Consider the following 19,938-nt stretch of genomic DNA (forward strand, 5'->3'; position numbering starts at 1 on the left):
CCAGGTTATTTGGTACTTGTTTTCCGCTGCCCGACTCTGCCCGAGTAGAGAGATGTTGTTCAGCAGATGGATAGGTCTAACCAGTCTCAACTCTTGAGTCATCTGACCTATATATTTAGTAATAGTTTTAAGAAGAATTAGCTATTAGGTGATGATATTGTAATGCCATACAGACCTCTTGGTTAATGGGGCTTTAAAGTTACATGAGAAGACAGTCACTGGTTTTGGTTTGAACAGACTGGTGTATGGAAGTCTTTTCCCCCCCTGTTTCTATTCTGTTTGTATTTGTAGGCTTCTTTAGAGAAAATTGAAATGCTGCTTTCCAAAGTCAAGATTAATCAAAGCATTTAGGTCTCTCAAGAGTGCAGAGAGATACCTGGATGATTAGATCACATAGATGCTCCTAAATCTAAGTCCATCCCTCATTTCCAATTATTTTTAGGTTGCAGTTCAGCTCCAGATTCTCGTGCCTTACTTTAGGGTGCCTGTATGGAGGTTTCGATGTGTTAGCTGGATGTTTGACCTCCCGGTGTAGTCAGTGAAGAACATGAGAGCAACACTAAGTGTTTAGTGCTATTTGAGATGTCCTGGAGCATGAAAGACCTGCATGGAGCAGGTAGATATGACACAGAACCAGGAAGATTCCTTCCCTTCTGGAGCTGCAGTGGGAGGATACGGTGCCTCAAACAATTTAAGACACCTCCGTGCAGGCGACTGAACCAGGCTGTCACCCCGTGTGGTCAAGGGAGAGTTGGGAGTGTCCTTCTTTAGACCTTGACCCCGTCTAGTGTACAAATGATGTCATTTTCATTGCCTCATGAGGTTCTACAGTGGAATTTGGTTAGAATGTGGGGTTTAGTTAACAAAAGAGTTGAGGAAAATGTCTTCTCAGTACAAATACTAGAGATCTGCTAAAAAATCAGGAATCGACTTTTGTGTGTGAAACAAAAGACATGTGTTTTGGGAAAAGTGAATTAAGTGCAAAGTCACCTTCAACTGTGGCAGAAGCTGAGAGTAGCCATTAATGCAACCAGTTAGGCACCTCTCTGCAAAATTTGCAAACACCAAGAACTTCTTTTGTTCGGCTCACAAAATCTGCAAATAAATTCTCTGCTTTTAAAAGACTCCCTTCAATTTCCATTTCCTTTTAAACAGGAAATTTAATAGAGATTTATGGGAAGACAATTACTGGAAGATATGAGACCCTGGACTTCAACGTGGATTATATTGATGGGTAATTATATATAGGCTGCTATCTGACCCAGTCCCTGTAAATTGGCATTTCTTCCATCAGCCTCCTTGACAGCAATAAATTGCAACCAGTTGGCCCGGAATTGCCATTTACTTCCTTTGTGGTTTATTGCAGCTCATGAGTTGGGCTCCAGCAAACTTTGTTAATCTAATTGCAACTGGTCCATTAAGCTAGTTGGTTTGTTTACTGGCAGCACAGTCAATCACAGCTCAGTGTGAATTGTACTGTAATTGCGTCTGGTTGCTGTAGATTTTATTTTGGCTAGTAAATTAAAATTTAACTAATTAAAATAATGTCAGAGTCTAAAAGTTAAATAAATTTTCCCTTCCATTTGCATTTTTAGAAAAACTATTAATTTGAAACAGATGCTCTGGTGAGGCAGAAGACAAAGCAGTATTTTGAGACAAAAGGCTTTGTTGTTCACTGCTTTAAACCCTCTCTGGTCACTTCCTTGTTCTCAAGAAAGGTTTGATTTTTATTTTCTGCTGCTTCTATGGTTACATGCAACAGAACAAAGCAGGTAGATTTTAGAAATTTACTTCAGGCCAGCAGCACTTTAAGCACAGTGAATCCAAAATGAGCATGAATGTTGACCTGTCATCTGTCATATTTATTTCCATATATATGGAAGTGTTCTCAGATACTACTGAGTTATTTACCTCACACTTGTGTCAATGGCAGTGAAGGAATAAGCCCGGGTGACTATTTTAAAGGTAAACTATTAATCTATAGTTACTGTGCTGGCATTTTAAGGATCATTTCAGCAGGTAGGGAAGGTGTGTGTTCTCAGTAGTGAGAACTTTTAATTGTAGCAGCAGATATTTGACCACTAGATGCTTTTTAACTGCTTATTGGGCTGAATGGAAATGTCCCTTGCTAAGGAACTAATTGTCTGCTAGCATGAATGAAAGTCCAGTGCAGATTCCTGCCATACCAGCTGCGCCCGTTTATCAGCCCTACATTTTTTTTCACTGGATGCATATTAGTGTGCTTTGTTTGATATTAATTATTGTTTTACCTGCCTCTAGTGGAACTATGAAACCTTTGATCAGTGGGAAGAAAGGCTGGTCTGTCTGACTGCAGGTTGGATGTGCCTGCATGCTCGATTGCTAGATTACTCATTTACAGCTTAACCTCACTATCACTAAAAAGGAAATGGCCTCAAAATCTTAGCATACCAGACAGGTTCACATTGTGGCTTCACATGAATACTTTGCCCATTTTTGGTGTGTTCGTAAATATGTACCAGGTGGGGACTTGGACTTGAGCAGTCTGTCACTCAGTCACACTGGTTCAGGATTTGGAGAAAAAAAGAGAATGGTTTTTATACTTTCCCGTGAGTTCTGCATGCTTTCTGTGCATTGTATGGGATGCAATGGTCCAGTGATGCTGAACCAAACATTTTACAGCACTGAGTTTTTTTATTCATCCTTAAAAGGAAAGGCATCTCAATATCAGCAAGCTCTATTAATAAAAGCAAACTCTTTTCTTAAAACCTCATAAAACTACACTCTGAAGCATGGGTCACAGTGTTTGCATTACAGGTTTTAATTACATATTTTCCTTAATTGCCTCTGAATTCTCAGAGAATCATTGCCACCTTTTGCTTATTATGCTAATTACTGTGAATTCATTGCTCCCACCTGATTTCTCCTCTCCTGTGGAAGTTGTCTCTTGCCATATTGGTTCTTTAAGGTGGAAATACTTGGATTTGCTATTAGGAGCTTGGATGATTCCCAGCAGAGGTTGTTTGTAGTGTCTTTCCTCAGTGAAATAATGAAAAGCCTGAGCTGCACCTTGAAGCAGTATGGCTGTATGAGCTGCCTGCTTCTTCTGGGAGGTGAAGGTGAGTATGGTCCTCCTGGGCCTGGGACTACCAACTCTTCACTACAGGGAGGAGGCATCAGGTTGTTCAGAGCTAGCTGTCTCAAAGGTGGTCCTGCCACAATCTTTACAGAGGTCCAGTTCCTGCAGCATTTGGGGAGCGTACTTTGCAGGCTAAGATATGAGAGGTTAGGGTTTGTCCAGTTTTCTAGGAGGTCAATGCATGCTAGATACAAGTGTGGGGAAATTCCTGTCCCATTTGAAAATATTGGCTGCCGATTTTAACAAGATCAGGATTTCATTCCTGAAACTTTGTTGTATCATAATGCATCTTTCTTGGTTTTTTTGCCTAGACCAGCTATCCTTACGGCAGAAGGAGACGGATGGACCAGTCTCTGCTCTTTTGCTGACAGGCGAGCTGGAAACATGTCAGTTCTTGGCTTACTTTTGGTTTGTGTTGGTACAAGGGCTCAGCACAACTTGTGCACAAAAGATTTTCTTGGCTTTTGGAGAAGCTCTTCTGCTTCAGCTTAAGATGGAGAGAGCCCATGGGGAGTTGACCATATGGTCCATGACAGGGGTGGATGAGGGTTGCTGGCTCTCTGTGGCTCTAGCCATAACCAGGCAGGGCCGGGGACTGTTCTCTGGCCCAGGGATGATATGCTATGCCCTGGCCACATCTATTTTATTCAACTCTTTAGACTCCAAAACAAGGTAGCCATTTCCAAGCTGCCTATTGACCCTGGGCCATGCATTGTCTTCAGTCATACATAGACACTGATTTGAAAGGTAGATTAGCTGACCTGAGCCCAAACTGAGCAAGTAGAGCTCTAAAAATTTAACAGCATAGGCAGATAAGCTCTGGTGCCTGGGCCCCGGCACTGTTCATTTATGGGTAGTAATGTATCCCTGTCTTCTGTAAGTTGTAGAAGATGCTTTAGGCTGCTGGCTTTTGCACCCTGCTGAATTACAGAAAAAGCCATGGGCTCTGTAGCAGCATTTCTTTTATGACTGATGTACTTCTCACAGTGCCTGTGAGCCCTGGAAAAGAGGGAGGCTGCTTTTGCAGGGAACCAGGGGAAAAACTTGCTCCTGCAGAATTCAGTGCTAAGGCTCCTGGGGTCCTCAGTGGGCACTCTTATTGCACTGTAAAATTCCTCCTGGCTCCCAGGAGGGGGACTTAAATGTAAATGTGAGTTGATGATGGGACTTGTGTCATTCCATGGCTCCAGAAGGCTGATGTAATGCCAGCATATCTGGTTTAATTGCTACCTGCTCCTTACAGATTAGGGACACGCAGAGGAGCAAGTAGAGGAGAAACACTTTTGTCCTCCTATTCACCCTCACCCTGTTCCCAGACTTGTCTCTGCTCAGATTTTATTTCAAATAGGGGTTCGGAAGGTCGCCAACAGGTTCAGCTTCTGGAAACAAAGGTAAAGGGGCCAAGCTGGAGCACTGTGTGTTGCTGAGAGGCATCCTCCTAAGCTGCTGAACTCTTGATCATCAGTGGGGACATGGGTTGTTCTTCTCCCATCTCACCTGTTTCTCTCCCTTGTTTCTAAAGGGAGCCAAGCGTGACTAGCTTAGATGTATAAACCCACATCTTTTCTTGGTTAGATGATTCTCATTGTATTTTGCACTTTTTGCTCCCAAGGCTCAACAAAGTCCTTTGTCTCTCCACAGCTACCCTATTCAGGTAGACGATGGACTGGGGACCCTGCAGTGCCGGGTGGAAGGGAACCACATAGGTTGGTGAAAAGGGGGAAAAAATCATGGTTTCCATTGTTTCTGCAATTCCAGAGGGTAGAGGGAGGGTGTCAATTATGAGTTCCTGCTCTCCAAAGTTAGGAACGTGCCTCAGGGCTGAGTCCACAAAACCTGCTTCAGATCAAGGCTTACCAGTCTTCAACATCGTCACTGCCCTGACTTGCACACTCTGCACAGCCCTGGAGAAATGGAAGTGCAGTGCTCAAGTGAAACCATGACATGATGTGGACATTGTTGACAGCAACAATGTGATTTGGGGTTGTTGCTCAGTTTGCTACTTTTACTTTAATCCTTTTTGTATGTGATGGACATTCCCTTTACTACTTTATTAGAGGAATAAATTGGGTGCTCCCTTCTATTCAAGGTCTCTCAGGTAACAGGTTGGATCCCTTTCATTTTTCCTTGCTTCCAAGCACTCTGAAGAAACTTCTAATTTCTTTTGGAGGCTTTGAGCAGCAAGCTGCCTGCTTGGGAAAGATGATCTGAGTTAAATATATAAAATAGAAATTGGTATCTACCTCTCATGTAGACACTGATGGTGCAATACAATAGCCTGAGCTTTTGGGATATCTTGGGGTATCTAGGAGCTCTTCAGTGGGGTGTCAGAGATAATGGAGGTCTTGAGGGAGGTCTGCACCTTCCTAGCATGGCAAGTGAGGTCAGATAGGATCCACAGGGTCTAAGATGACATGAAGAACTTATGCTTAGGCAACCAAATCCCGCTCCTGAGGTTCAGCTTGCAGGTTCAGATATGTAACTGTACATATCTACAGTATAGTGTCTACCTACGATCTAAGGCTCTAAGCTCCCTAAGCTGATATTTGGTTCAGTTCCTGTACACACACACTGCTGAAATCAACACAGTTATACAGTTGTAAGGAAAGTGTAAGGAAGAGGAGAATCAGGCCCAGGACACTTGGACAAGGTTTGGTAGGATGCACTCTTCATGGAGCCCTCCACGCTTCTGCCATAAAGATATTACTTTTCTCTCCTCCAGGGTCCCACAATGTTAGCTTCTCGGTCTTTAACAAAGGAAAGTGAGTAAGAGAATCTTCTTTTGTCTTTTTCTGTGGTTTTGCATGGGGACACAGCTGCATTTGAGTCCAGGATAAGTGTATGATGTTTTTACCGAATCTTGTGTTTCATTGCTTAGAAATGAGGTTTTGCTATCTTGAGAAGACAATCTTCAGATTGGGAATGAAAAGGGAGAATGTTCCTCCCCCAAAGCATGTCTCCTTTGGGGTCTTAATACTTTAGCTTCAGTGCCCAATGCACAAGTCATCTGTTAAGCGTAGCAGAATAAAATCCTTTCATCTCGCTTTTAACTCTTCATCCAAATGGGAAAGAATTTAGCCATAAAAGGAGGTGAAAATGGGTTTTGACAGTGTCAAAACCATACTTTACAATGGGACAGTATTTCTAATAAAGAGTTGCAGCCATGTAATGGAGTCTCTTGAATCAATGCCTCAATCTGCTGGTGAAAGGTGTTGTTAGTCCTTGTAGAAATGTTCCACTGTTCCTCTGGAGAGCGAGTGTTCAGCTCTACCAAAAGAAGCTCTAATTTAACTTAAATGGCCAAGGATCTCAAGCATTTTCTCTTTTGCAGGTCAGCAGTACACAAAGGTGCTTGGCTCATCAGTGCCAAACAGGAGCTTTTCTTGTATCAAACGCATTCAGGTATTTCACTGATCCAGCTCACTGACTACACTGTCTTTTGGCAGTCCCAGCGTGGTCTAAGACAAGACCTCTCACTGTCATTCTTCCCAAGGACATAATCCTCTTATGTCCTCATTTTGGGTGTGTGACTCCCCTGGTATGGGCTTGACTACACAAAAACCTGCAAATCAAAATCAAGACGACCAGATTTATGTGCTGAGGCTGGGTATGCTGCCATGGGCCATAGCCTACATCCTCAGTGAGTTAGTGTTCCTCTCAGACAGTTCATATTTGAACTCTGTTTTGGACAGCCTAACCCGAGACAGTCAGAGAACAGCAGTATGGCAGGGTGTGGGATGATGTTGCTTTATCGTTGTTCCTTTCCCTGTCAGATCAGTTGTAGACTTGAGTTGTTGCATTTAGAGAAACCTTTCCCCCTTAAATCAGACTGTATTTGGTACGGTTGAGATTTTAGAAATGCAGACCTTAGGATTAGATAGATCCCACATCAGCTACAAGGAGGAGATGATGTTCAGCAACTCCAAGAATTGAGTTCTGGATAAATGGTGAATGGTAGGTTACTCCACCATTTGTTTTAAGAAAAATATATATAATTAAGGTACATTAACAATAATAACCTCCCTATGATGTTTCCAGTGATGTTGTAGACAGCAGGCACTGAAATCCTGAGCACCCTCTCAAGATTATGGTCATGGGCAAATAGTGTCCACAATTCAGCAAGGCCGTGTGCCTGGCAGCCAAAGCAGAAGTAGGGGATGAGGGACTGCAGAGCACTGGGCAGCCTTTGACCTTAGTGAGAGGTTGCATAAAGCTGAAAGACCACTTGGTTCACCTGCGCAGGTCCCCAGCAAGGTCCCATCATTTTTTTTGCCATTAAGCTGGCTGAAATTAATGTAATGAATGCACTAGTTCCTTGTGGACTGTATCTGAGAAGCTTGTTTGAGAGATAACAAAAGCTTTTTTTTTTTTTAAAAAAAAAAAAAAAAAAAAGAAAAAATGTAGCCAATACATGTCTGCATTTTTAATATTGTTTATAGCATACAGATTGTTTCACCTATAAATTCAAGCACTTTGTAAAGGAGGATAATTTTATGTCCTTATTCACAAATTGAGGCACGGTAAAATGAAATAACCCTGCATGAAGTTGGCTATTGGCAGAGCACCAGCAGAAACAAGATCTGCCAGATCTATCCAGTAGGCTGTACTGTGCTAGCCAGTAGTCAGTACTATAAAAGTAAAGTTTAAATACCAGATGAATTAACAAAAAAAAAGCAGATATAGACCAAAGTACCTCATCTTTTTTATTAGTCTTTTTTCAGAACTATACAAATACAATTGCGTGGTTAAACTGGGACATTTAAGTGCGAAGTGAGTAAATCAAAGAGAAAAATAGGTTTCCAGTGTTGAATGGTATGACTATAACAGAGATACAATCCTGAAAGATTCTCATGGTCATGATGTGGACACTCATACGTCAGATGTTCAGCTCCATCTGTCCCTGAAGCCTAAGCGATGATTGGAAAGTGTGGTAGCGTCTAAACCTATAAGCTAAATCGAGAAACAAGTCAGAGAAGGTCAAAAGGATTAAAACAGTTTTAATTCCACCTTTTTTTTTTTTTGCATAGCTCCTCAACAGCACAGAATATACCAGTTTGCAATCTGAACATGAGAGATGCAGACACTGCTACGTAACAGTTCAAGCATTACATGCGGCCTGTCATGCGGCCAAGTTATCCATGTTGTTCATTCCCGGTGTAATCCCAGCGGCTGCCAAAAACCCCGCGAAGGATCAGTGAGACGCTCATTTCGTTCACAGGAGCCTGCTCTGGCTGGAAACAGTGCAAGTGCTCTGCTGGCTCTGGCAGGAATAGGGCTGGGATTAACCTTTCCAACGCTTGCTTTCAGATTCCTCTTCTCCTTCCTCTGCAGAGATAGCCTCTGTGTTCCCAGCCGGTGGGAGTCTCGGAGGAGGCACCGATGTCACTGTCACCGGGGATTTCTTTGAGGAGCCAGTGCAGGTCACTGCTGCGGGTGAGAGGAGAAATGTGTTAAATGTTTGGGAGTTTGGTTGTTGGTTTTTTTTCAATACAGCGGTCATGGCCCTGACCACAAAACCCAACTGATGTTGATGGATACCAGTGCAGGAGTTGTAGGACTCACCATCAGGAAGGTCCGGTTATTCTGACCGCGGGCGTGAACAGTTTTGCTTGATTGATAGTACAAGCCCAGGCTTTTACCGAAACGTTGACCCTTTTTGGAAACTAGATGGGTTCATGCTGCAGCTCACCTGTGTTTCCAAGTCTCACACAGCACATTTGTCTCCTTTTCCTGCTGCCAGGTGTCCCCTGTAAAGTCAAGCACGTCTCTCCCCAGAAAATCAGATGCACCACTGAGCCTGTCGGCACGGGCAGGAGGCTCGGTGCCCCCCAGCCAGGTACGGTATTCAAATAACTGAAGGTCCAAACAAGAAAACACACATGGAAATAGAGGGAAATCAAGAAACAGGGCCTTCCAAAATGCTGTCTGCTTCAACATCAAGCCGGTTTCTCCGAGGTTTGATAGGGAGGAGGGCCGAAAAAATGATCAGAGGGTTGGAACACCTCTCCTATGAGGAAAAGGTGAGAGAGTTGGGGTTGTTCAGCCTGGAGAAGAGAAGGCTCCGGGGACACCTTATTGCAGCCTGCCAGTACCTAAAGGGGCTTATAAGAAAGATGGGGACAGACTTTTTAGTAGGGCCTGTGGTGATAGGACAAGGGGTAATAATTTTAAACTAAAAGAGGGTAGAATCAGACTAGATATAAGGAAGACATTTTTTACACTGAGGGTGGTGAGACGCTGGCCCAGGTTGCCCAGAGAGGTGGTCGCTGCCCCATCCCCAAAAACATTCAGGGTCAGGTTGGACGGGGCTCTGAGCAACCTGATCTGGTTGAAGATGTCCCTGCTCATGGCAGGGGCGTTGGACTAGGTGACCTTTAAATGTCCCTTCCCACCCAAACCGTTCTGTGATTCTACAGCAAGGAAAGGCAAAGTGCAGAGCTCAGCCCTCCACTTGCAGACGGGCGATGGTGGGAGGAAGGTCAGCCTGGTGTGTAGGGCTGTGGAAAATGAGGGGAAAAAAGTAAGAGTAATATTTAGAGGAAGGATAGCTGAAGTGGAGCTGCTGCAGAGGCTTCTGGGGACACTGCTTGAGTGGAGCATTGCAGTAGGAAATTATTGTACATAAAATGAGGCTTAGCTCATTTTGACTGTGGGTCATCTCGATACCTTTTCCTGCAAGAGCAGACATGTGAGCTTGGTTGGATGTTTTGCTCTCTGCAGATTTTTGTTCTTTCTGGTGGAGGATTTCAAGGTAGAACAAATTCCCTAAAGTGAGATCTGTGTTCTGCCTTAGACTGCAAAAAAGACCCACAAAAAGAGCCAATTTATTATTAAAATTTTCTGTTCTGGCCTGCCTCCTTACACAACTGATTCTAGCATGTGCTCTGGGATTTTTGTTGGCTGCTACTGAGAATGCTTTTATTTTAACTTTCTAGGAAACAGAGGGCTTCTCTTTGAAGTCTGGGATGACGCCTCTGATCTGACAGAAGCAGGTCCTGGATATAGATGGCAGTTTGTACCTAATGCCAGTTCCCCAGTAAGACTTCTGTCTGGGGCAAAGAAGTCCTTCAGGTACTCAATGATCTTAAAAAGAGATGAAGCCATGGCAATCACCTTTAGCAGTATAAGGTGTAGCAATAACACCTGACAGTTCTTTATAGCAGAGCCTTACTGCATAGCTCCTATAAATTAAAGCAAACCCTCTGCTCCGAGGTCTTTTCGAAGCTCAAAATATGCCGTGAAGTGTTCTATTTTTCCTCCTTTTGCTTTCGCTCAGTATTTCTGCTCTACCTGGCCTAGATGTGCTGAGATACCACAAAAGAAATTGCTGCGGAGGTAGAAGGAGCTCCAGTTAGAAGCTGCCTTGGGCTGGAGCTCCAGCCAGATGTGGAGGGCCAGCTCCTCAGCTGATGTTGGCAGTTGCAGAGCAGATGGAGTTAATGGAAATAAACTGATTTGTCCCAAGCTGCAAAAATACCTGAACTGTGTTTGTGCCCATTGCCTCTTCAGAAACACCCTTGAAAAGCTGTGCGATATGCATGAATGTTTTCATTTTTCTATCACTTCTCTGTTTTTCTCAGTTGATCTTGTGTGTGATTTTGAGCCTTTTCCTGCCTGTTCAGGGTTAAGACTTTGCTTGAGAAGAAATGCACAAAAAAGTGACCAACAACAAAACCTCACTTGTTTTCATGGAGCTGTTTGTTTGTTTTTTTTTGTTTTGAAAACTTCTGTAAAGCATAAATGACCCAGTGAAAATGGGTCATTTTGAGGTTCTTTCAGTTTTAGAATCTCTGAGTTTTTGTTACAACTTGGTCTCATAGTCTTTCCTTGTTACTCAGTGTACATGTGAAGGTGGGGTGTGGGGCTGGGGGCTTTTTGAAGTAACTCTTTTGTGTATTATGGATGTTCTACTTTCGCTTAGCTCCAGGCTTCGTGGATTTTTTGTGGCTCCTCAGACCAACAATTACACCTTCTGGATTCAGGCAGATGGTCAGGCATCTCTCTACTTAAGTTTGTCCCAAGATCCAGAACATAAGGTATTACTCTTGGCAGAATAAAAATGAGATCAGGATAGGAAATGGTTTTAATTAAGGTCATAACAAGTGGGAATTTCCCCAGTGTGAATTGGCTTATTGGCCCTTATTATGAAACTGTTGCAGAATGAAATCTGTATCATTATATTTGATGTTTTACATTGCCCTATCAGCAGCTCAGCTCATGAAAAACTCACTCGTGCAACCAGAGCCTTTGAAAGTCTTTTCCAGAAAACTTTTTTGTTAGTTCAGCACATCACCATCGCTAAACAATCTGTGCAAGGACACCTGGAAGCTTCCTGTCTGACTTCCTCAGTTTACCTCCTTTTTTGCCTGTTGAAATTTTGCCCTCTGAAAACATTGGTCCTTCTCTTCATAGAGCTGAGAGGATGCCATAAATGAAGCTGATCTATTTCTCTGGGCTATTCTTAAGCCTAGTAACTGAACAGGGCTAGAAGACATAAAAAGGACTTATCTACAAAAAAAAAGAAAGTAGCATTACTGGTCTTACTAATGGTAACATACTACATCTCAGAAGGCTGTAGACATAGTTCTTTCTTTTGTATTTGGAGGACATGAGATGTAGAACTGAAGTCATCCATGAAAATTCACGTGGGGGAACTGTTATTAAGGCTAGGCTCAGCCATGAGAATTATCTTCTTATGGCATTGAATCCTAAACCAAAGCTCCTTGAGATGATGGTTTTTTCCTGTCTAATAGAAAGGAATGTGTCAACCATCAACCCTCTGCTACCAGCTATAAGAACAAGTTTGGTTTTTTTGAAGCTGTGGTATTGGACAAAGTATCTTTTGGGGATGATGAGATGTCTCTGTAACTGATTGATTTGGTTGGTCTGGACACAGGTGAGAATAGCATTTCTCCCAGCCGGCAATTCGGAATGGTCTGAGAACTGGGTGAAGAACTGGAGTGAGCATTGGCAGCCAAAATCCCAGAAATTTGAGCTAACTGCTGGTTCGAGGTACTACCTGGAAGCGCTGCATCATGGAAAGGCACCCAGCAATGGGATGAGGGTTGGAGTCCAGATACATAACACGTGGCTGAATCCCCACGTGGTGAACAACTACTACATTGAGAGACACGAAATTTGGGCTCGTGCCTTGCATCTTCCAGAAGTGCAGGTCAGTGCAGTATGCTTGACCCTGGGAGCTGGACTAGCCCTTATTCAGTTGACATGAATGGCAACAATTCCTAACTGCAAAGGCCTTGTCGGTGCTAGACGTGAGTGTGTTCCCACCTTGTTTTTGACCTCCTGAGAGAGTTGATGAGAACAGCATCATGAGCTGAAGGTGTTCATGGTTTTTACACACATTGGTGGGTGTATATAAACCCTACGGTTGCGTTATAATCTGTTCACGTGTTAAAGTGTAAGCAATGCTGACTCCCCTCAGGTTTTGTCTCACTCATTAACGCCTCACCTTCTTAGCTAATGCTAATTAATACAAGCTTGGGATAGTTTTTATTTCCCCTCCTTGGTGACAGCACACTCAGTGTGTGTTACCTGGTCAGCCCTATATTGCAATCAGATGATAGAAACTTTCAGCTTGATGAAGTGCTCAGCAATGAGGGAAGTTTTTCCTGGTGGTTAAATCCCAGAACTGCAGGTCAGGAGCTTTAGGGACCATTTGTGGCTGTCAGCATTTCTGCACAGGTCTTGGATCCCTCGTGCTCCTGTTAATCTAAGAACAGGATTGCAAGGCTTGTGTCAGGAGAGACCATGGAGGACAAGAGCAGTGTAAGAGTAGCTGAAGCGACTCTTGATTTACAGAGGCTTAAATGACAAAATGCTGGCCGTAAAATCCCCCTCAGTAGAAGATACCCGGTTTGAAGTCTGTGTGTCTCATGCAGTTTGTATCTGTTTTCATTTATTTATTTGCTTCTTTCCTTGCCAGATGTTGACTGTGTCTGGTACAGGGCGTTTCAGTATCTCCTGGAATAACATATTCCGCAGAATGATCCCCACAAATGCTACGGCTCACCAGGTAGGCGTCATGAAACGCAGACACCCAGTCCTCTGCTGGGGTGTAATTGATGGAGCTCTGGTACTTGACAGCAGTTAAGCGTTTGGCCCAGAAGCTGAGATCAATTTTACGTGATGTAGGGGTGATTTTTGTTACTGTCTTGCGGTGGGATTTTTGGGGGGGCTGGCTCCCAGGTATATTCTAAGCCTATCACAGCATCTGATCTTGGCCTGTCCTGTCTGCAAGGAAGTCTGTGGTATCTTCAGATACCAGACCCTTGGACTTCTCCTCTAAGACCAGATGCATGGTGTATGGCTCTTGCTTCGGATAGGAGCTCCGAACTGGCTTCCGCAAAATCTCAGTCTCTTGGTGTGGTAGTCGGTCACTGTTAAAACTGCCCTGGGTGATAACTCCATGACAGTCATTAGACATCCAGTCAACCCAGCTGATGGAGACTGGAGGGGCATGCAGATGCCCCGGCTGTGGTATAGCTCATGTAAGAAATCTGCATCTTTCTGAGGAGGCTGCTGGACACGTAAAGCATGTCTCACAACCCTGAAGGATAACAGACGTGGAAGCTTACACTCCGCGTTGAGCTGAATTTTATTCTCTACCATTTGGCTACCTGCTTGTTCAGAACTGCCTTGCCACCGGTCCGTGGCTGATGAAAAATGTAGTGAAGATGTGTGTGTTGAAGCTCTCTGCTGAAACGATCCAGACACCATTGTACTGTGACTGCTTTTCACTTTCTTAATTTTTTTTTTAAAGGTGCAAACGGCAATAGAGGAACTCCTTTCAATAGGATGTGAAACCAAGCCAACTTCTGCTGAAATCCTTTTCCACAATGGCTTCGAGAAAGAAGGTAGTGATCTTCTGTGACAAATAAGAATAAGTAGTATTTACTGTGAGCATTGACTTCCTTTTATGAAATAAATGTACTATTAATTATAGTGAATTTACACTTTTAATGGGTTTAAGTACATATATTTATGTTTCTCAGCTATTCGTTATTCGTATGTATTCTGATGGGGGAGTTCATGATACCGATATTAAATATAACATGATTAATATAATGAGAGATTTTTTCTGTAATACATTGTATGACTTAGTCATATTGCAACACACTTATCAAAGCAGGTGACATTATTGTTGTTAGAAATGTTAGGAGTAGGACAAAAAAAGCAAGTTCTGGGGCATGTGAAATTATTCATGTTTCAGTATGTCTGCTTGGGAAGCAAATCTGGTGTAGCCCATAGCTACAGCTCAGGCTGTGGAAACGGCTGATTCTGACTCTGGAGGTCTCTGCTTTCATGTTTCTTGATGACTAAAAGTGAAACAGTGCAAATATCTGTGGTATACTTGACTAGTCAGGCAAGGTGTAAAACATCTACTGCTCTTGTAAAAAAAATAAAATTACTGATAATAGTTTTCTAACATTGAAGGTATCGTGCACATCAGAAAGCTACTCTGGTAGAAAGGAACTCCAGTAACACTGGCCCAGGTTGCCCAGAGAGGTGGTGGATGCCCCATCCCTGGAAACATCCAAGGTCAGGCTGGACGGGGCTCTGAGCAACCTGATCTGGTTGAAGATGTCCCTGCTCATGGCAGGGGGGTTGGACTAGATGACCTTTAAAGGTCCCTCCCAACCCAAACTATTCTATGATTCTATATCTGACAGCAATAACAGTATACTTATCCTATGCCAAAAAGTAGATGATTGCCTAGAGACCTCGTCTCATATGCTTGTATTTGGTATGGAGAGAGAGAACAGGTCCCAACCAGTAATATATATATATTTGGTGATTGTTTCCTCCAAGTGGAGGAAAGCAATTAATTAACCTTAATTGGGGAGGGAGGGAAGCTTTATGCGGAAAAATGAAAATAGCAACTGGACATTCTTAACGTGAACCCAAATCTATGATTCTGCCAAGAAAAAATAAAAACTTGAGCTCAAAGCCAATGATAGTTCAACAGTACGGTGGGAATAAAAAATGATGCATAACAAATAGAACATAGGAGAAATTGAATTTTCATTGTTGATTGTAAAATTTAGATAACATTAAAAGACAGCAGAACAATGGTGAAATTGTGGTGAATGGATGCCAGGAAAATAAGAACAGCCACTTACATTCAGACCTAGGGTCCATCCACCCTTGTCCTGTCTTCAGTACAAACCAAAATAGATGCCTAGGGAAGAGTAAAAACTGGATGATTATGTATAATAATTCATCATTAATTCTCTCCAAATATGAAGTATTTTCAGCTCAATTTCCTGAGTGGAATATGTTTTTAAATTTAATTACCTTTGATGTCTCTCCCTTCCCTGTATTTACATAATCTCCCCTTCAACACAGCTAAACTCCTTCATTCATAATTTCTGCCAGTGAAGATTTCAACAGGTCCAACACTCAATGTGCAAAGAACCACAGCTACCTCTTTTAGACTTTTTTTTTTTTTTTTAAACTCTGCTACTAACTTCATTTTGCAGGCTTTATTTCTCTTAGTGGAAGAAATGGTGAATTGTCAATACGTAGTGACAGAAGAAAGTCTTTTATGTACCAGGAAGAAAAGAAATCCTAGCAGTTTTTCAGCAGCATGGTTGATATACCAATGGAACAAACATCCCAAAGGGGAAGGTGGATTCACTGTTGCTTTATACATCGATCTCCAGCTTTACCAGAGGCTTTTTTTGGAAAGGAAGGGTGGATTTGGTCAAACATACTCTCTACGGCTAAAGAGAGTGTTATTTGCCATGCGGTTTTATGATCAGAACAGTAATCTAATGGTCCCTCCTGTCTTTCATCATCCTTAAGCTGGGGAACAATTGCCCTGCAAATGTTCACCATTTATCTGGGCAGGAGAATACTTAAGTGTAGGACTGTTTGACAAATTTTGGATACCCACTTCCTGTATTTTCATGAACCTTTTGACTGTACTGGTATCTTCTGAATCATTTTCAAGCCTCTCATCCCCTCTTGTTTTTTTTAATCTCTGTCAGATATGAAGGGTGTCATTACCACGGGGGACATTGTCAGTGGAACGGAGCCTTTCTGTGGGAGGTTCAGTGTCCACAGACCAAGCCAGCTAGTGAAAACTTCTCCATCAACTCTGCCAAGATATGATCTTACTGAATACACACATGTAAGTGGCTGCTTTTGCTGAGTAGGTTGCACTCAGGACTGAATACTCAGAGCCCAATGAGCAACATAAAATCATGTGGTTTACTTCCCCCAAGTCCACAAAAGTATCATGTCTTTGGACTATGCTTGTGGACAGAGCAGAGTGTCTTTTATTGACTAGGTGGATAGTTTGAGATCCCAGAGATGTAGATTTTGTTTAACACATCTGGCTGCTATCTGCTCCTGGGGATGCAACCCTTGCTGAGGGAAAAGAAAAGGTGGGATGGTGTTGGGAGAAGATGGAAGATGCAGGGATGACCACTTCTTGACAAAAGGAAAAAACCCCTTGTTATCTGTGGGTCCACTCTTGCTCACTTTTCTGCTCAACTTCTACATCACTTTTGATAGGAATAAGGTCTTGGTTTCAACTCTGTCACCCTTTCTTTGCCACTTGGGGGAAGACAAATAGTTGGGGGCTGAAGGGAAGGAGGTGGGAGGGAAAGACTTGTCCCCAAAGCCTCCTGCACTCCTTCCAGACTCCTTCCAGTTCCTCTTCACAGACCTCTTCCAGTCCTATTTCCCCACCTGACACCCATCCCAGCCCTTGTACCCTGCAAATCAAATCAACTCCTCCAGTCTCCTTCCCTCCCTTCCAGATACTTGAAATCCCTATTGGTACTTCCCAGCTATGTTTTGCCCCCAAACCTCACTGAAGCCTAAGGGGTCAGCTTCACGCGATGTGGTGGCACACGGGTCACCTGGATGCCATGCACTGTCTTCTGTAGGTGCTATTCGAGGCAAATTGGCCTTTAGTGGTGGGCTTTATTGCTGACCTTGAACAGCATGTTAAGCTGGGATTGAAACAAGATATAATATCTTCTACAGACATCACATATAAATTACCTGTTGTTCGATTTGTGAATTTTTTTTCCCCCCATTTTTGCAGGTGTGTTTTGCACATAAAGGCCATATGAGCAATATCCTTCATATCCTGGTGTCCTACACCAATGTCTCTTTATGTTCAGTGAAGAAGAACCTCACCTGCCTATGGGATTTCAATGAAACCGACTCTAAGAGGTATCCAGACACTTAGAGTTTCCAGATATTACACTTTCCAGAGTAAGAAGGCATACCAGGAAAACTGAGAAAAGTTCTTATTTGTATAGGAACACATTGTCAGCTGGGGTAAACTGACACATGATCAGTCCCTGCAGAGGCATTCCTGGAATGTGCTTCCATTCTTTTTGAGGATTTACTGAGGAAATTTGCATGATCCTTGTTATATTCACTATCTCACCTTAGTCATGCACAGAGGGAGAGTTTGTTCTGTCTCTGGTAAACACACCATAAGGTTTCTGAGGACATTAATTTCCCGATTTCTTTGTCAACAGTCAGTGGATTTTCTGCTGTGAGTCAGAGAGATGAATTGATTTTTTTATTTTTTTCCCTGCAGGAACCTCACGAGATCATTGGTACACAAAGTTTTGAAAATTGGTGTAGTCTTTGATTTTCTTTATTCACTTAGAATTCCATGGGTATAAAAACTTCAGTGTTAGATATAAAGCTTGGGACAGGCAGACTTAAAAAATCAGGAGTGTCTGAAAAACTTCAGGAAGTGAAGTTGGCAGCTTGGGTATCTGTAAGATTGTGTGAGGGGGTGTGTGTGCATGCCTGGGTGGGGAGGAAGGGATTGGGATTAAATTACTACATGGTGGAGAGAGCTGGGAGCCTTGAACAGTCATCTGGTATTCCTAAGGGGCCTGAACTCTGGAATGACCCCCGTTTTGGTCACTGATGCTACCGTAGTGTTTTGCCAAAAATAGAGCAGCGGTAGTTATTCCAAAATTCCACTCTTGCGATGCAGAGGAGGACACCTAAGCAGAGATCAAAAGCTTCATTTCTCACTGTGGGGAACCCAACAGAGACACGTAGAGAATGATTACAAGCCATTGAGCAAGCGTCTTGTGCATGAATAAATAACAGTGATGATAACAGCAGTATCTGATGTTACCCAGGGGCTACACAAAGCATCTCAAAAGTGGGTTATTGCCACTACCTCACAGCAAAAGAGAGCTTTCACAACCTTGGTGTCTTCCAGCTGGACCTTTACCTGCACTGACCTCTGGAAGGGGTGTGTGAATCTCTCCACGCTTCTCCAGGACCTCCCTGCCAATTCCCCTGTGTTTGTGCATCAGATAGACTTGCTGAGCCCTGTGCTGCAAAAGGAAACATCTGGGTCATTTTACCTTGATGAAGTCATCATGGCAGACAGAGCTGTGACTGGTAAAGGAATCTGGTTTTTTTTTTTCTATTCTGTTAATGTTACCATCTTTCTAGGATACTCCATTAAAATCTTTAACGATGAGGCTGGTTGAAACTTTGTCAAAGAGGAAGGGTATTTCACAACAGGCACAATAATAATTTTGTTTTCTTGAACTTATACTGTTGTGAAAACAATCAAGAAAGAATTGTCGAATAGCACTTGGTTTATTTGAAGATGTGCTTCTACAAATGTAACTCTTGAATGGTCTTGCCCAGAAAAAAAACAAACAAAAAAACCCAAGCCGATATGTTTCCACCTATGAAATGAAAATAACCTAGGCACAGTGACAGTTGTTTTCCTTGCTCTAATGAATGCTTGTGTTATTTTTCTTTCAGTTTCTCAGAGGGATCCCAAACCACCTTGGCTTGGTGGGAGGATAGTTGAAGCAGTATCTGTGGTGGGGTCTTCTCCCACTTACAACGTGTCCTGGATGGTGTCTGGCTGTGGTGCAAGTCTGCCCCTTCTCTCTCCAAGGTAGGGACAGTGAGTAGATTATCTCAATACCCTGTAATACCTCTTGTAGTTCCCCCTGACATGTCTGGAGCTGGTTGTCATCTAAGACAGGACAAAAGAGGCAGTGGAAGATAAGACGACTGGAGCTTAGCAATCCCTGTGTTTTCATTGGAATCTTCTCCTCTAAGCATTTCAAATGGGCCGTGTTCAGACTGTTTAGAGTACTGAATCCTGCACAGATGTCTGTACTCAGTAGATAGGCTGCTGTTCTAAATTAAAATACTTAATTTCGCTCTCAGCACATGAGCGTTTTGAGCTTTGCTCACCAAACAGGGTCTTGAACATGTACTGTAGACATCTTGGTCAAGGTATCGGGTTTTGGTATTGAAGTTCCATGGTATGAGTGGGATTTAGTTGCTGAACCAGAGGTGCTTAAGATGTTTTGGCTGACCTGGGGTGTAAAGTATGTGTGGGCCACCAAGATATGATGTAGGACTAGAAGGAGATCTAAGCCCTTCTGGAACAGTGGATGGGGATCAGCCAGAGATGCTCCTAAACACCTTTAATGACACCAGTTACCATGTTAGGCAATGGAAGTCCACCTTATGTGTCCCTGTTTACTGAGATGGTTTCTATTCTGGAAGTCTCAACAACGAAAGAGAAGGCAGAGCCATAGGTTAACCAGATCAGAGAGTGCAACATTAAAGAGTTATACTTGCAGAGAGTAAGTCCTGTAAAAGTTGGGTTGTAACCAGTCAAGTCAACAAAGATCTGATGGGAATAGAGCCAGGCAAGGGAGAAGCTGGAACGATGCAGCCTGTTCTCTGCAGCAGCCAGCCGTTAGTTTGGCTCAGTTACTTCACTCAAAGTGACTTGCCCAGGCGTCCACAGGAAATCTTTCAGATGAAGGTGA

General features: G+C 43.0%; 1 protein-coding gene across 1 annotated transcript in view; it reads left to right on the forward strand.

Moving 5' to 3' along the window:
- Nucleotides 1-19,938, forward strand: part of PKHD1 (PKHD1 ciliary IPT domain containing fibrocystin/polyductin) — a 267,040-nt gene that overhangs the window by 12,410 nt on the left and 234,692 nt on the right. Inside the window, exons 8-23 of the mRNA XM_030037971.2 lie at nucleotides 1,156-1,234; nucleotides 3,430-3,504; nucleotides 4,760-4,824; nucleotides 5,841-5,880; nucleotides 6,450-6,520; nucleotides 8,450-8,551; nucleotides 8,859-8,954; nucleotides 10,054-10,189; nucleotides 11,040-11,154; nucleotides 12,015-12,290; nucleotides 13,062-13,151; nucleotides 13,899-13,992; nucleotides 16,129-16,271; nucleotides 17,196-17,326; nucleotides 18,348-18,532; nucleotides 18,908-19,046. Of these exons, the coding sequence (XP_029893831.1) occupies nucleotides 1,156-1,234; nucleotides 3,430-3,504; nucleotides 4,760-4,824; nucleotides 5,841-5,880; nucleotides 6,450-6,520; nucleotides 8,450-8,551; nucleotides 8,859-8,954; nucleotides 10,054-10,189; nucleotides 11,040-11,154; nucleotides 12,015-12,290; nucleotides 13,062-13,151; nucleotides 13,899-13,992; nucleotides 16,129-16,271; nucleotides 17,196-17,326; nucleotides 18,348-18,532; nucleotides 18,908-19,046 (1,837 nt within the window). The remainder of the gene's footprint in view (nucleotides 1-1,155; nucleotides 1,235-3,429; nucleotides 3,505-4,759; nucleotides 4,825-5,840; nucleotides 5,881-6,449; nucleotides 6,521-8,449; nucleotides 8,552-8,858; nucleotides 8,955-10,053; nucleotides 10,190-11,039; nucleotides 11,155-12,014; nucleotides 12,291-13,061; nucleotides 13,152-13,898; nucleotides 13,993-16,128; nucleotides 16,272-17,195; nucleotides 17,327-18,347; nucleotides 18,533-18,907; nucleotides 19,047-19,938) is intronic.

The sequence above is a fragment of the Aquila chrysaetos genome, chromosome 15, assembly GCF_900496995.4.
Source record: "Aquila chrysaetos chrysaetos chromosome 15, bAquChr1.4, whole genome shotgun sequence".
In the NCBI taxonomy this organism is placed as follows: Eukaryota; Metazoa; Chordata; class Aves; order Accipitriformes; family Accipitridae; genus Aquila; species Aquila chrysaetos.